This window comes from Rhinolophus sinicus, chromosome 14 (genome assembly GCF_057876585.1).
Source record: "Rhinolophus sinicus isolate RSI-liver-muscle chromosome 14, RSI-T2T, whole genome shotgun sequence".
Lineage (NCBI taxonomy): Eukaryota > Metazoa > Chordata > Mammalia > Chiroptera > Rhinolophidae > Rhinolophus > Rhinolophus sinicus.
In genome coordinates, this window is record NC_142514.1 from 117,367,093 (window position 1) to 117,381,624 (window position 14,532).

Here is a 14,532-nt window from a genome sequence, read left to right on the forward strand (position 1 = left end):
CCTCCAGGTTTTACCAAGTAAACTCTGCTTCCCTGGTATCCTGTGCGCTGCTCTCTACTATAGCAAATAGTACTGAATTATACATTTTAATTTTCTTGTGAATACCTTCCCTTCTATATTGAATCTTCTTGAGGGCAAAAACTGTATCTTACTCATCTCTCAAGTCCCCAGGACTGGCACACAACAGGTACTAGTGAGCTAAACGGACCCGTACTCATATTATAAATTCCTGGGATGGAAAAATGAGCATCCACAGGAATAAGGCAGCATGTGTGCTATGTGAGCAAGCAACACCATCCTGCCACAAAGGAGAAATGGACAAGGGAGCTGAGGGTTCAACGCCCAGGAAACAGAAGACCAAGAGTGTACAACATGCAAAAGTGCAGAGTTGTTCCAAGTAAGGCCAAATATTACATCACTATGCGCTCCTCAAACTGGAGGATGCAAAACAAGAGTACCCAATACATCTTTCTGAAGCAAGACATTTATTGAAAGGTTTGGAAAACCAGGTACTTTAATAAGAACCATTCCTTCCCACAGAACAGGGGAGGGAAGAAGGGCCTCAGGAAAAACAGTTCAGTCTCTGAAGTTGCACCCAGCTGGGGACCGAAATGGTGGACCTGCAGCGAGGGTGGTCCCTCCTATTTCCCAGGGAGCTCCAGGCCGCCCTCCAAGGAAGTCCTCCTGAAGACCATGGCAATGCCAGATGCCACAGCGATGCTAGATACCCCGGCTGTGAATCCCATGCAGAGAACACCATGGCACTGTTCACATCTCCACTGTCCATTGGACCAAGTCCTCTCGCCCACGGTTCCTTGGACACACCATGTGTACTTCTTGTACTGCTGGCCTCTGGCCAATCTCCCCCACCACGTGGTCGGGCTCTCTGGACCTCAGCTTCATCCAGTTCAGCCTTTAAAATGCAGCGAGCCCAGCTGGACGTCCCCGGAGTCTTGTTCTAGCCCTGCCTTTGCTGTCAAATTCTAAAGTGGCTTAACCTGACTGCGTTTGCAGTACCCCTTCTTGGGTGGAAGACAGCAGCGTTTTCTAAAAAAGTTCAAGCACCTCCTAGCGAACCGCTGCTGGCCCTGCTTGATGTCTTCTGGGTTTCCACTGTTGCTGGTGATGCTGTGGCTGGAGAGAGAGTCCCCAGGGTGACATTGGGAGGCTGGGCTAAGGACGGTGGTGCTGGAACCAGGGCTGAGTTTGGGAGTGGCGTTCCTGGACCCTGGTCTATGCTCAGCAATGTTGGTCATGGAGCTCCGGCTGGCTGTGGGAGTGGCATTCCGGGAGCCCCAGCTGGGCTTGGGAGTGCAGGGCTCAGGAGTGGCAGTCTTGGAGCCTGGTCTGTGCTCAGTAATGGTGGTTCTGGAACCTGGTCTGTGCTCAGGAGTGGTGGTCCCGAATCCTTGGCTGTGCTCGGGAGTGATGTTCCTGGAGCGTGGTCTGTGCTTGGGCCTGGTGTTCCTGGAGCCTCAGCTGTGCTCAAGAGTGGCATCCCTGCAGCCTGTTCTGTGCTTGGGAGTCGTGTTCCTGCAGCCTGGTCTGTGCTCGGGAGTGGAGGGTTTGGCAGTGGTGCTCCTGGAGCTCCAGCTGCGCTTGGGAGTGGAGGGCTCAGGAGTGGTGGTCCTGGAGCTCTAGCTGTGCTCCGGAGGTGAGGTCCTGGAGCCCCAGCAGTGCTCGGGAGAGGTGGTCCTGGAGCCCCGGCTGGCCTCTGAAGTGGCAGTCCTGGAGCCCCAGCTGGGCTCGGGAGTGGATGGGTCAGAAGTGGCATTGCTGGACTCCCGGATGGCCTCAGAAGTGGCGGTCTTCGATCCCGTGTTGGATGGGGAGGTGGTGGTCCTGAACTCAAAAGTGGTGGTTCTATACTCCAGGATGTCTCTAGGACCGGCAGACCCTTGGGCCTTCTGCCCTGGCTCGTGGTCCATAGGCTGCTGCTCTGCCTTCTGGAAACCGGGCAGATTGAACCTCCTGGGCTGGTGAGGGACTGCAGCTCTGGAACTCAGGAGGATGGAAGGCCTTTACCTTAATGGTGTGATACTGGGGTTTTGATTTTTGTGTGTGTAACATGCGGTACGTCGCCATGATGTTATTGTATGTTTCATTTGACAATGTGTCCTTGATATCTTCCCAATGAATGCCCAAATTCACCATCTGTTCTATTACCCTGGGTCTATGACATCACTGGGTGGCTCGACATAAGGTTTCAGTTCTTCCTCTTGGCCTATGTTTAGCCAAGGATGTGGCATGATGGTCTTCAGATTTTCTCTCTGCTCATGGATGAGGGTTAGCAGTTTTTTGAGGAAGCTTTCCACCTCAATGGATAGATAAGATGGTACGACATTCCGCCCTCTGACTACCTTCTCCTTCACCCCTCCCCAGTTGTTTGCCTCGAAAGGGACGGTGTTCGTCAGCATCTCGTACAGCACCACTCCCAGGCTCCAGATGTCCACGGCACGACCACTGAATGTTTGGCTCGGGTACAGTTCTGGGGTTGCATAAGGGGGACTGCCACAAAACGTGCTGAGTTGATGGACATTGGAGAATGCGCCAAGTCCAAAGTCTGCAAGTTTAGTGTTCATCTGAGTGTCTAACGGCACATTTTGTGGCTTCAGGTCCCTGTGAGCAATGACCTTCTCGTGGCAGTAGTGCATTGCTGACGCCAGCTGCCAGAGGACACCGCAGGCTGTGTCCTCCGACATGTGGCCGTGGTCATGAAGGTAGTGCAGCATGTCCCGTCCGGGAACCAGCTCCATGACTAGGAAGAAGGATTCCGCTGAGCTGAATACGTGGAATAGTTGGACGACGTTAGGATGGTGCAAGTCTGCCATGCAGTGGACTTCGTGCAGGAGAGATCTGTGCTGTTGAAGACCCGTTGGTTGATGATTTTCACAGCCACAATCGTCTTCGTGAGAATGTGCTTGCCAAAAACTACCTTGGCAAAGGTGCCCTCTCCGATGGTTCCCTGGAGCTCGTAATGGCCACCATGGGGCTCCTGGTCAACAATGATATCTGTAACGTCACACAACATGGTGACCCATTAACTACGCTCACTGATGATATTAATTATACTCTCCAACTGTGCTAATAAACAATAACTATGCTAACTACATTGACTAAATGCACTAACTGTAGTAACAATACTAACTAAAAATACTAAAACATTTAAAGAAAATAGAAAAAATAATAAAAAAGAAACGGATTGAAACAAAGAAAACAAGAGTGAAAGGAAAAAATAAAACGGGGGAAAAAGAAGGAGAAAACACACTAAAAGGTCCAAGTCCAACAGGTCACCACAAATCAGCTTCCTGGGCTATAACGGACAGAAAGCTCAGTGCAGCCAGGGCCTTATATAGCAGCTTTGGGTAATCCCCTCACACTGGTGCTTTTGAGCTCAGAGCCAGACACTGACCATATATGGCTAAGGATAAACTACAGTGGTTTTCTCAGTTTGGGGTTTCAAGACTCCTTTACTCTGAAAAAAAGGGGGGGCCCCAAAGAAATTTTTGTTTATGTGGCATATTAAAGACTGATATTTACTTTATTAGAATTTAAAGTCTGTAGGATGCTTTAAAACAAAACAAAACAAAACAAAACAAAACAAAACAAAACAAAACAAAAAAGACGTCTATTTGAATGTTTTTGTCGGGGTGGATAGTGTTGCATTTTGAAAGCCCCTAAGATGATTTCTTTCCACTCCCTCAGCCAAGAAATGGCGCTGCCCTTTTATACTTGGATGTATAATAAAGTAACTTTTTATGTAAAATGTTTATTTAAAAGGCATCTACAAGCAATTGTTTTTTATAACCACCTTGTGCTTATTAATACCTAGCTTAGCTGAGTAGTTCCCTGAGAAAGTACTTTCATGTGTGTATTCATTTTCCATACCTAGAGTTTTTGGTTTGTTGGTTGGTTTTGTTTTTAAATAAATGGAATCTTGTTAAAGGTAAAAAATAAATATTTAAATAAATAAGAAAGCAAGTAAACAAACAAACAAACAAATAAATTCCTAGGATGTGGATACTGCTTTTTCATTGTCCTTTGGCCCCTCTCTAGTAAGGCTGAGCTTTCTGTTTAATGATGCCTCTTCCACTAGCCATCCTGCCCATGGGATAACCATTAAAACAAGTCAGGTGGGAGGTTAATAAGTGGGACAGGAAACAAGCTTCCATATCCAAATAAGTTTAGGGGATTCTTGATAGAATAGGTATTGCAGGACTTTCCAGAATCTTTCATATGGTAATATAAATTATGACTCTTCAAGAAGGGAGGTATAATGATAACTCAGTGTCCTCACTATCGTGGGGGTGGGGGGTCCTTCCTATTGTGGGGAGTCTTGTTTCCATGTTATATTATTGGAGCAACACTGAAGAGACCAACATGGCCACGGCCCACTAATGAAATAACTCAGACCTACTGGGTTATCAAAGGTCTCTGACCTTTAAAATCATATGGCTCTAATTTGCATGTTCCTCTGAACTAGAGTTCTGATGTATGTAAATGTCATGGTTTACATATATATATTATACTTCTTGTTTGTTTCCTTCAGAGTTCGTATCACTCCTTCCTTATTTCCTTTCTTCCTTCCTGCCTTTTTTCCTTCTCTTCCTCCCTCCTCTCGTCCTTTGTTTTTCTCCTTCCTTCCCCTCTCTTCCTTCTCAGCCTTAATGTTCTCCCCCTGCTGCCTCCTTCACTCTCTCCCTCCCTGCCTCCGTACTTCTTTTTGTTAATTCATTTATTATAGTTCTCCCCCAACATACATACCACGAGAGAAGGAAGTTTATCTGTCTTTATACCATCAAAATTCCAGGCCTAGAACATCACCTACTATAGAATTTAAGCCCTTGAAAGATATTTAGCAATGAAAGACATGTCTCTTTTTGATTGTGCAAAATTTAAATAAATGCGGATCAGACATCAGCCCCAAGTGATCTGTTTGCTGAACTGACCCGTTACTTGGCTTTTTAAAGAAAATCACCTTGTTGTTTAGGCACACAGCATACCGGTGGAGTAAATCTATTGAAACACCAAATAATTCCTAGACAAACTATATTTGCCAACATAGGGATATCCCTGAGGCCATGCATGAGGATAAAGCACAAGCTCAGTGAAGTCAGGGCCTTGGTAGATGAGCCAGCTGCTCATCTTGTGCAGAGATAGAGGTACCTTTGAATGGAGATGTAAAGCTATGATTGCTGGGCCCATGAGCATCATGGGGAATTTCTATTTTGCTTGAATTCCTTTTTCCACTTTCAAATTGCATTTTGGGCTTTCTGTAAAATGACCGATAAGAAATCCCTATTTCTCTTGTTGGTAAGTCATTTTGTATTTGTATTTGTCATTATCACTGAGGACCAAAGACCTAGTCAATCAGTGGATGAAAACACAATATGTGATCATGTTCATATTCTATCACATTGCAATAAAACAGACAAGGTTTCAGGGACCGATCCCCCTGCCCTTTCAAAAGATTTCTCCTAACCGGCGACTGTAATTGACAGCATCTATTCTAGCATGTCAGGAAACTGGCCAAAGTAATTTCTTTTTCTGTCTCTTATTAGAATAGCTTGAGTGGTCGGATACCGAAACATATACAACTTAGATGAGAGGAAATGGCAATATTATATTGCAATGTTGCCAATATATTGCAGAGAAGCAATTATTGCAAGCAAGGACATTTACTAAAAACTGCCTGTCTTACAATGCACCTTGGCAGGAAAATGATGTAAGACCTCTGCCAGAGTCCATTCCTTTTTAAATATTACCAAGGCAGAGAAAGCTTCTGGAGCTCACCAAGGAAGTGTATTTCTAAACAATATCTCTAGGAAATTTTTTATTCACTTAATAATATATGTATATTCACTTCTGGGCCTCTTAAGACCGCTTAACTTTGCTGAATTCTTTAATTGGTACTGTATGCTGCAATTTCTATTGTCAGCACTTAACTCATGACAACTGCAGGGGCGTTACCTGGAGAAGGCCAGCTGTGGCCATCAAGGTCAGTTCCCATCGGTCAGAAAATGGGGATATCCGTTATTTTGATTTAAAGTTTCATATACAGAAGGAAATCTTATTTCCTATTTCTCAGTTATTTGGAGATGGGAAAGTTCTACGTACTAAAATTTGGTACATTCAAAATCCATGTGTTCCAAACTGTGTTCCAGTTTTTATTTAAAGATTGCAAAAGAAAAAGTAATTCAGCCCTTTTAAGTTGAGGACTAATAGGACTGGAAAAACTCTGGAATCCGGGTAATATGCATCGCTGATCAGAAGCATGATGTCTAATGGGTGATGATATTCATTAGAGACGTCAGAACAAACATGCTACTTTCTATCCTCCCCCAATGCCTTAACTGTTATATGGAAGGTGCCTGCAGATGTTTCTGCATTTTGTCTGTATGAATAAATGAATGAGGGAATGAATGAGTGATGCAGCAAGATAGAAAATGAGGTGTCTTTAAGCTTGAAGGCTTGTCTTTCTGTAGCCAGTACCTATCAACAATGAGGCATCATAGAATCGGAGAAAATGCCACTAAGTTATATATTTGATGAGAGGATTTTTCTCTGTATCAACGGGGTAAGTTCCATGAAATGAAGACCTCTCTGTTTTGCTCACCGTAGTTTTCTAAAAGCTCCAACATGATATTTTTTGAATCCATACTTGGTTTTGCTCTGTAGTATTCCATTATAAGAAATCATTCATTGTTCAGTGTTATCCCCCCTCCCCCCCCAATCCTCTACTTCTGAAAATGACCTGCTACCCATTGGAAAGGCAGTCTGCTCCCAGCTACTTTGTGGGAATCATCAGCCTCCCTTGAAGGAAAGTGATCTGCCACGTCCAGAGTTACCAGGGGTCTCTCAGGAATGAATGGTCGTCTAAAATCTTATGGGCTTTATTAGGAAAGGGGGTTAGAGAAGATTGTATTGATTTCTAAGATAAAATTTGGCAATCAATATTTCTGCTGACCTTACACATCAATCCCAACTTTTGGCCTCTCAGATTCTATTTTTTTCAATGGCTCAGAGAAAGCAAACTGGGCAGCAAATGTGTCCACCCAGAAACTGATGAACACTGAGAACCTAACAGAAAGGCAACCACGCACATGAGATAGGAGGCATTGTGCCTCTGCTCCAAGAGGTTCCGTCCCCTTGAGGAGATAGAATATCATTCAGACACACAGTACATAAAATGAAAATAATCACAGGGCAATCTATATACCAAATGCAGTGTTGTCTTTAAATATTCTTATTATGATAAAACTAATACATGGGGGACCAGATGCCTCAGTTGGTTAGAGCGTGAGCTCTTAACAACAGGGTTGCCAGTTCGATTCCCACATGGGCTAGTGAGCTGTGCCCTCCACAACTAGATTGAAGACCACGAGCTGCCGCTGAGCTTTCGGAGGGGCAGCCCTATGGTTCAGCTGGTTACAGCAAAGCTCTCAACAACAAGGTTCCCAGTTCAATCCATGGGAGGGTGGGCTGTGCCCCACACGACTAAAGATTGAAAACAGTGACTGGACTTAGAGCTGAGCTGTGCCCTCCACAACTAGATAGAAGGACAACTACTTGGAGCTGATGGGCTGTGGAAAACACACTATGCCCCAAGTGTCCAATAAAATACAAAAAAAAGAAAACAAAGAAAAATGAAAGTTCACTTTGACATCAAATTACTTTTGCACACTTATGTAGTATTTAGAAGATGAAAATAAACTATTTTTTAAAAAACTAATACATAAGCAATGTAAACATTTTGAAGAAAATAAATAAGAGCATGAAAAACAAATGGTAGTGCCAAGATTCAGAAATGTTAAGCTATTAACATTTTGATATGTTTCCCCAGTATTTTTTGTGTCCACCTGCATAAGTGTGTAAGGATGAGAATTAGGATTATGTTCATTTTAAATCTGTAACCTGTTCTTTTTCACTGAGAATAACATGAATGTTTGTCTGCGTCATTCCTTCTGACCTCTTATGACATCCCATCACTGGGAAGTGATATGTGGCTCCCAGTGGTTCCAGTATAGTCGTCCCACAATAGGGCTTTCTCAAAGCATTTGTGCCCACGTTCAAGGCCACTGGTCATATGAAAACCTAGTGGGATCTGAGAAGAGTTCATCCTAAGATGCAGATCTGAAACAGCAGTGTAGAGTGTGAAGATCACAGCTGTTTACTCTGCACATTTAACTTTTAGCATCTGTGTTCATTCGGTCTGTAACGACTGGTTCTGCACTTACTTCCATTGTCATTCCGCCTCCTCCCATTATCCTAGGCAGGTCAGACAGCCTTCTCTCTGTTCTTCTTGTTATGGAAACTTTATTTATGAAGAGTGGCTAAAACTGTCTTTGTTCAGAAAGTTGTCCTATACTTCATTAATTAAATCCATTACAACAGATGCCTTTTCATGTCGAGTTACCACATGATTCCACTATCTGCTACATATGCTGGGTCTTTCAAATGGCTGGAATCTTGATAGAGTTCTGAAGAGCAGGAAGGAAAAAAAAGGGGAAGGACAACAGTGCTAACAGTATAATCATAAAATTTAGTCTTTCAACTCAATGCTTATTTAGTTCCGTGTTTACTTTCTCACATTTAAAGGTGCATTTTCATTCATTATCACATAAACTTCCTTTATATGGATTTTGTCCCTGGTTCCTGGTACAGAGCTTCTAAAAACGCTTGAAATTCCATGAGCAGTAGAAGTGTCTTCTTATGCGAATGAGATAACTCAAGGTGGAACCCCTAGACAGCTTCCGTTGTGCTAACTGGGCTGGTCAGCAGAAAGACCGACAGGTGGTTAGAGGATTAGGACGTGGCCCAGCCCCACCTCTGGGGAGAGCAGAGAGCTGGAGACCGACTTCAATCCCATTGTCATTGATCTAATGAATCATGCCTACTATAATGGAACTCCAATAAAATCTCTAGACACCAAAGCTCAGTGGAGTTTGGTGAGAGGTGAACATGATGTGCCGGTAGGGTGAGGGCACAGGGAGAGGGCACAGAAGCTTTGTGTTTCCTCCCAGACCTCACCCTGTGGACATCCTTTATAATACAACTGTCACCATAAGCATAGTTTTCCTGAGTTCTGTGAATGGCTCCAGCAAATGATCACACTGAGGGCACTGTAGGAACCTCATGGATTGGTGGCCGTTGGTCTCATGTGTAGTTGGCCTGGAGTCCCCCAGTGGCTGTGTCTGAAGGGCAGTCCTGTGGACTGTACCCCTAAACCTGTGGCGTCTGATGCCAAGTCCATGTGGTTAGCGTCAGAACTCAATTATATTCCAGTAGATTCATTTGCGATGAAGATAGGATAGGTCCCAGCTTTCTGATGTAGGAATTATATTTCTAGTTTTACAAAGGGGAATGCTAATGTTTAGAAACATTAAGTAATTCTCAGGGGGTGATACAGGCACTAAGTGGCAAGTCTAGAATTTAAACGCAGACCTAGGAGATTCCAAGGTGTGTGATCTTTCTGCTTCATGCTAACATGCTCTAACACTCACAAAGGTCAGATATTACAAGTGCTTCTCCCAGTGCCATTACCAGAAATGGTGCTGAAGATAGAGCTGCTGAGGGAAACGTTTTTGGTCCTAGGTCTTCGGTCTTAGTGTGAGAAGTATTCATAGTGATGCAATTTTGCAGAATAAACTTGCAAGTGCTCAGACAAATGAGACTGTACGGGGAAGTAGTCGGCATAAACAGTTTCGCACGTGGCACAAAGGTTTCCTGGTTTCCTCTAAGGAATGAGAGTCCCACAGTCTTGAGTGATAATCAATAATCGTGGAGGGCTTGATGTTCAAGGCCACTGTGTTAGGAGAAAGTAGGAACTGAGGTCCCTGCCTCTGAGCAGCTAACAACCTAGTTAGGAAGACAGATCAAAGTAGAGGAGGATAACTAATGTAGACAAAAGCATCATCTGAAAGAAGATATTCTTGAGGGTTAGAGTGTGTGTAGAGGCTTCCTGGAGGAAGGAAACCTGAAGCTGGGCCTTGAAATGTGTGGAGGATTTTTAAAAGATTGACTTCCCAGATTGGAGGAGAGCAATGTAAGTGAACTGGCCCAGGACAAGGTCTGCAGTCCAAACGACGATGAGGGTGACAATGACGACGATGATGGTCATTCAAGCCATTCTGCAGCTTGTAGGGAGGGACACTCCTTGTTAGAGTGCCGGGAGTAAAACAGCTGAGTATGTGTTTTGAAATGAAACTTACAGTTAAGTTTGCTCCTAAAGGCCTTTGAATTAGAGGCACTTTTATACCTAGAAGGAAGACTAGCCCCGCACAAATGGGAGAGGCCCCTGTTAAGGGTGAAATATGCCTGTAGATGCCCTGAATGGAGGAGGCATCATCACATGATAAGGAAAATCCCAAAGCCTGTGGTTTACAAAACAAGGAAAGGATCGAATGTGATGCAGCTTTAAGGGCCTTAGATCACCATCCCAGAGTATTAGGAAGATGCTAGCACGGTGCCAGTGTCCCCAGACTACGGTGAAGAACCACCCTCTTCTCCCTCCCGCTGACACCATGTGGCTCAGGCAGGGCTGACCCACGCTGTGTACCATGCGTGGGCCCTAATGGATTTAAGCCAGTTACAGACTCCTCTTCCTCTGACCGCAGTGATTGATTCAAGATGGACATGTGAACAAATCTGAACCACTAAGAGAAAGGGCATATGAGGATTTGTGCAGGAACAACCAAAGGGGACCCTTCCTCTGCCCTTGGACAATGGAGTTCAAGGCCAGCCATGAGCTTACAGCTAGCAGCACCTATTTGTGAAAAAAAAAGAGACCTGGGTATGGTGATGGGGCAACGTGCCGAGTCTGAAGATGAACCCGACACTAGGAAAGGCAGAGCCGAGAGCCCAAACTGGGTGCTGGTTACAACACGTGTTACTGGCTCAAGCCCTGCCTGAAGACAGTAATGTTTCTGAATCAGTTGTGTGAGCCAAGAACTGCCCTCCCTACCCGCCCCCCCTTAATTTTTGGTTAATTTGATTTGCGTTATTTTTTTCCCCTCTCTTTTATGGCCAGTATGTTTCTAACTGGTGATGGCAGACAAGCAGGCTCTGAGATTACTTAATTTGTTTTAGTTACTGCCTGAGAATATTCAGTCAACGTATTAAACCATTTGTAGAAAATAAATACCTACCAATATTTTCTAAGCAGTATTCACTATGGATTTCAGCCTATATGTAGAAATATGACATGTAAATATCTGTGAAATCTATCAGATCACAATGATTACTACACCTGCTTTGGGGGAAACCACCACAATGGGAAAGAATCTGAACTTTTAAATCAGATGGACATGGGTTAAGTCATGGCACTGCCAGTTCCTTTTCTGTGAGTTTCAACAAGTCATTTAACGTCTCTAAGCCTTATGAAACGAAGGCATGAGTGCTGAACTTATAGGGTCACCGTAAGGACTCAATGGGATGAATGCACAGCAAGGGTTTAGCACAAGGTCTGGAATATTGAAAACGTACAATTGATGATATGCAATAATGAAAACGTGCAATGATGAAAACGTGCAATAATGAAAATGTAGGAATTATTCAAATCATAATTACAACTTACAGTAACTACAGCCAAGATCCATTCTCGAAATGAAGATGGCGTGAAGTTTTTAAATGGCCTCCAAACTCCTACTACTTCTTTATTCCTTCCTTTGTGTCAGCTGATCAATATGGAAGCTAAAAGGCAACAAAGAGACAATAGCTTGCCCTGGAGTAGAAAACACTGCCCCCCTCGGACCCCACCCTCACTAAACCCCGAGGCTTCTGGAAAAAAAGGGGGAAAATAAAGCTTTACAGATTCTATGTAGAATAAATTTAGATCATAACATTCACTAGCCAACAGATACTACACAGATACTAAATTGAAGAAAAACGTAACACCAGGCAATGCCAATGAATGCAGTCTTTAGGCAAGCTGCGTTTTATCATTCGTTTGCTTATTTCTTTCAGTATAGAGCCTTAGCGTTGAGTCTCGAATCATTTTTCCTCCCACGTGACAATGCTTCAAAGCAAAGCTTGGGGTCAGAAAGAGATGCAGATGGAGAGAGTTTGTTTGAGGGAGGCTGCTGAGGAAACTGGGTAGAACCTGGCCAAAGCTGACCTCTCTCAGGACTCGTGTTTACCAAGTGCCCAGAAATGGATGTATATGACAAAATACCAATGTCTCACTTTCCAATGACATGAGAAATAAGGGGATCACACACGTTCTTGTGACCGGCACCCTCCTCCCTGCGCACCTACTGTGTGAAGGCCAGTAATAATCAGAGGCATCCACCCCCATGCAGTGTGGGGGACTGCAGTGGAGGGGAGGTGGGGAAGGTTTGGAGGCAGTGATCCTGAAGCGAAGATCTAAAGGATGGCTGAAAGGCAGGAGATGAAGAAAGAAGATGGCTGGTGGGGAGTTGGTAGGGACAGGGAGGCAGGGCAGAGTGACCTACAATTCCTCGTTCTTCAGGCACATAAACAATATGCCTAGAAGACGGATGCTACTTCCAAAGCAGAAAAAGTTTCCTTCAAGTCCAGACCAGGTATGCTTGGGCACCTTTTCCTCTGGACATCACTAGGAAGGCTAATGTCACTGTCTGCCTTGGTGAGTATAACCCTGAGTAGCATGTTGTCATGCGGGCTGTCATGCAGGGTCTCTAGTCCCGCTCCCCGCACAAGAACTCAGGACATGGTGAGGCCAAAAAGGAACACCCACGGAGCCATAGACAGGGGAGTCATACCACTGTAGTCTTGCTGGCGGCTGGGTTGGAGACACAGGAAGCAGGAGCCACACGATCCGCAACCTGCCGTATACTTCTCTCTGCCAACCAACCTCACTTGCTAGCTTCAATCCGTCATGCTAACTGCAATCTGCTCTTGCTAGCTCAGCCACCATCTTCTTGCTAGCCCCCATTGTCTGCTAGTGTAGTCACGGCAGTTATGTTAGTGGCCAATGGCTCAGTGGTTACAGCTGACGGCCAACTAGCCACAGCTGATGGGCATTCAATCACAGTTGATGGCCGTTTACTACCTGAGCCAGCACCTTTCCACGTGAGGCCAAGAGCCTGGAAACTGCACTACTGGCTCTGTCCCCACACATGTGATTTGTTGAAAAATCAAACCAGTCTTGCTGGCCCGGGATATTTTCTGTCTTTGACTTTGTACATATCTATCCTGGTCTGTTATATTCAGAGGGCAATTAGATATTTGTTATGGCCAAGTTTCTGTCCAGGGGACATATTCTTTGATGTATATAAATGCATTACCTATACAATGACTTCTGAAAATTATAAGGACGACACCTCAGATTTGAGGACCAGTGAGATGTAACAAGCCAAGAGCTCACTGCAGGCAGTTCTCTTGTATTTTAGTGGATATCACACCTTTTATGGACAATTATTCACTCATTGTTCGTATGCTCACTGGTAAATTTACCATACAGGCATCCTAAACCATAGAATAGAGACAAGATATTGAGCGAAAGGTAGACAAAGTCATGGCCCTAAAGGAATTCACAGTCCAGTGAAGGAGACAGATAATAATCGAGTCATCAAGGACTTAAATGTCAAATTAAACTATGATAATGCTATATATAAATAAGAGACTACAGAATAGTGGTGGCAAGAGAGAGAGGGGAGAAGGTAAAAATAAGGAGTGCAGACACTTTCCACGTGATAGGAAAAGAGTGAGTTTCAGTCCAGATAGGGTGAGTAGAACCAACTCAAGTCAGACAGCACAATTGCGAAAGTGGTTACAGTTGTCTGAGAACCAGGAAAGGATGCAGAACCTGACTATAAAATAGGACTCAGCGTTTAAACCTGAGGCTCGAGGGGAATTATTCTGGACATGTAGCCAAATTCACCAGCATCCCGTATAGTAGGCTAGTGAGCTCAACGAGCCAGAAGTGGCCAATCTGCTCTCTTTATTTGGGAAAAGTGTCTTTCTTTATAAACCGAGCAGTATAGAAAGAGCCTAGAGTTGGTAAAATATATAAAACATACTCATATTACAGAAGTATTAACGCTTCTGTATTTGGCTTTGAAACATTTTTCGATCATAGTAATTTGTCTGTGTTTTTTCTTGTCATGTATGGCAGTGCTTCCCAACTTTAACAAGAAGACTAGGGTTGCTCACTGGAAGGATTTAGAGCCCTCTATGAGGCAATAATCTCAAAATAAATTTAGGATTTTTTTCATATATTTGATATTCTTGAATCTCTGTAACAAGTATAACAGTTCTTTTAAAACAATGCTTTTGGAGTAAGTGAAATATAGAACTTATACATAAAAATATGGTATCTTAGCAACATGTAAACAATATAGACCCCAATCATGGTTTTCTTTCAAATAAAACACTAGATGAAGCAGACCTCTTCTTATCAAGCAAACTTGGGGACATGAGGAGAAAATTCCCAAGGACTGAGGCATTGAGACTCCTGGTACCAGTTCTGATTCTCCAAGAAGAAGGAAGCCCACAAATACCTGTAATACCAATGTTATAACAACTTTGATTCTAACTAAAAGAATGTCTTTT

The 14,532-nt window shown here is 43.9% G+C and overlaps 2 protein-coding genes across 3 annotated transcripts in view; both read right to left on the bottom strand.

The window, feature by feature from the left end:
- Positions 1-441: 441 nt before the first annotated feature.
- LOC148755809 (serine/threonine-protein kinase MARK2-like) lies at positions 442-10,895 on the bottom strand. The gene is given in 4 exon segments (XM_088791490.1): positions 442-1,962; positions 1,964-2,168; positions 2,171-3,012; positions 8,238-10,895. Coding segments are annotated over 3 exon segments (1,191 nt in total). The 5' UTR covers positions 2,832-3,012; positions 8,238-10,895; the 3' UTR covers positions 442-1,637.
- A 680-nt stretch (positions 10,896-11,575) lies between these two features.
- Positions 11,576-14,532, bottom strand: part of CEP126 (centrosomal protein 126) — a 62,172-nt gene continuing 59,215 nt past the window's right edge. The window contains exon 13 of one of the 2 annotated variants that reach the window (XR_016018717.1): positions 11,576-11,691. The gene's annotated coding sequence lies outside the window, so the exon portion shown is untranslated. The remainder of the gene's footprint in view (positions 11,692-14,532) is intronic. The other variant, XR_016018718.1, reaches the window with a different exon arrangement.